Raw genomic sequence first — 901 nt, 5'->3', positions numbered from 1 at the left:
TCCCAGGAACAGCCCGCCCGCCGCCTCTGCCTGCTGGGAGCTGCCTTCTGCTCTGGGACACAGGCCTCCATCGCCTAGGAGCCCGGGGTGGGTGTGTCTGCCCACCAGCCAGGCTTGGAACCGTAGGAGCCCCCGTTGCTCAACCCCAGGATGGAGGGCAGGACAACAGGGCGGGGCACATGTCACCTGCCTGACCTGGCCTCCAGCTCTGGGTGTGGCTGGCACCCCTGCCCCTGCACACGGGCCTGGCGTCTGCCCCAGCCCCGGGACCATGTGCACAGCCCGCCTGGTGGGGAATAAACACTCGCCCTGCCCTGCACACTGACTGGGTCCTGTGTCCTGGAGGCCAGAGCCCCTCCCCCACACCAGCACCCAGGCTGGACCTCCGCACGCAGCCCATCCGCCCTGATGCTTCCTGTCGCATAGCAGGCACCACAGGGCCCTGGACGACTGGGACAAAGGACGAGTGTGTGGCCACCCCCACCGGCTGCAAAAAGGGCCACTTGTCCCCAGGACCGGAGGGGGAGGTGGGAGGAGAGAGCATGTCCAACTGTGTCCCAGAGCTCTGACCCCTCCCCCAGGCCCCCCTGCCTCTCACTCAGAGATATGCTTTGGTGTCTCATGCTCCCTGAAGGGCCCCGAGACCTGCCATCTGGCCTGAGGCCATCCCCAGGTTTTGTGGGTCCTTAGCGCCAGGGGGACCTGCAGTAGGAGCAGCTTCCTAGTGTCTGTCCGGAGGCTGGTGGCTTCCCCGATACCACATGCTGTGCAGTCTCCGCGAGACCTTTGTCCCCTCGGGGTCCTTGGAACCAGCACCCTTTCCCAGGGGCTTAGCCCGTGTCCAGGACCTGCCCTGACCTCAGACCCGATGCCCAGCCGGGGACTGGCTGTGGGGCCAGCA

The 901-nt window shown here is 66.6% G+C and overlaps 1 protein-coding gene across 1 annotated transcript in view; it reads left to right on the top strand.

Moving 5' to 3' along the window:
* Nucleotides 1-569, top strand: part of TRMT61A (tRNA methyltransferase 61A) — a 7056-nt gene extending 6487 nt beyond the window's left edge. The window contains exon 4 of the mRNA XM_015565396.1: nt 370-569. Within this exon, the coding sequence (XP_015420882.1) occupies nt 370-569 (200 nt within the window). The remainder of the gene's footprint in view (nt 1-369) is intronic.
* Nucleotides 570-901: the final 332 nt, after the last annotated feature.

Source organism: Myotis davidii, unplaced genomic scaffold (genome assembly GCF_000327345.1).
Source record: "Myotis davidii unplaced genomic scaffold, ASM32734v1 scaffold480, whole genome shotgun sequence".
NCBI lineage: Eukaryota > Metazoa > Chordata > Mammalia > Chiroptera > Vespertilionidae > Myotis > Myotis davidii.
The sequence above is the reverse complement of the archived record's forward strand: the minus strand, read 5'-3'. Positions and strand labels throughout refer to the sequence as shown.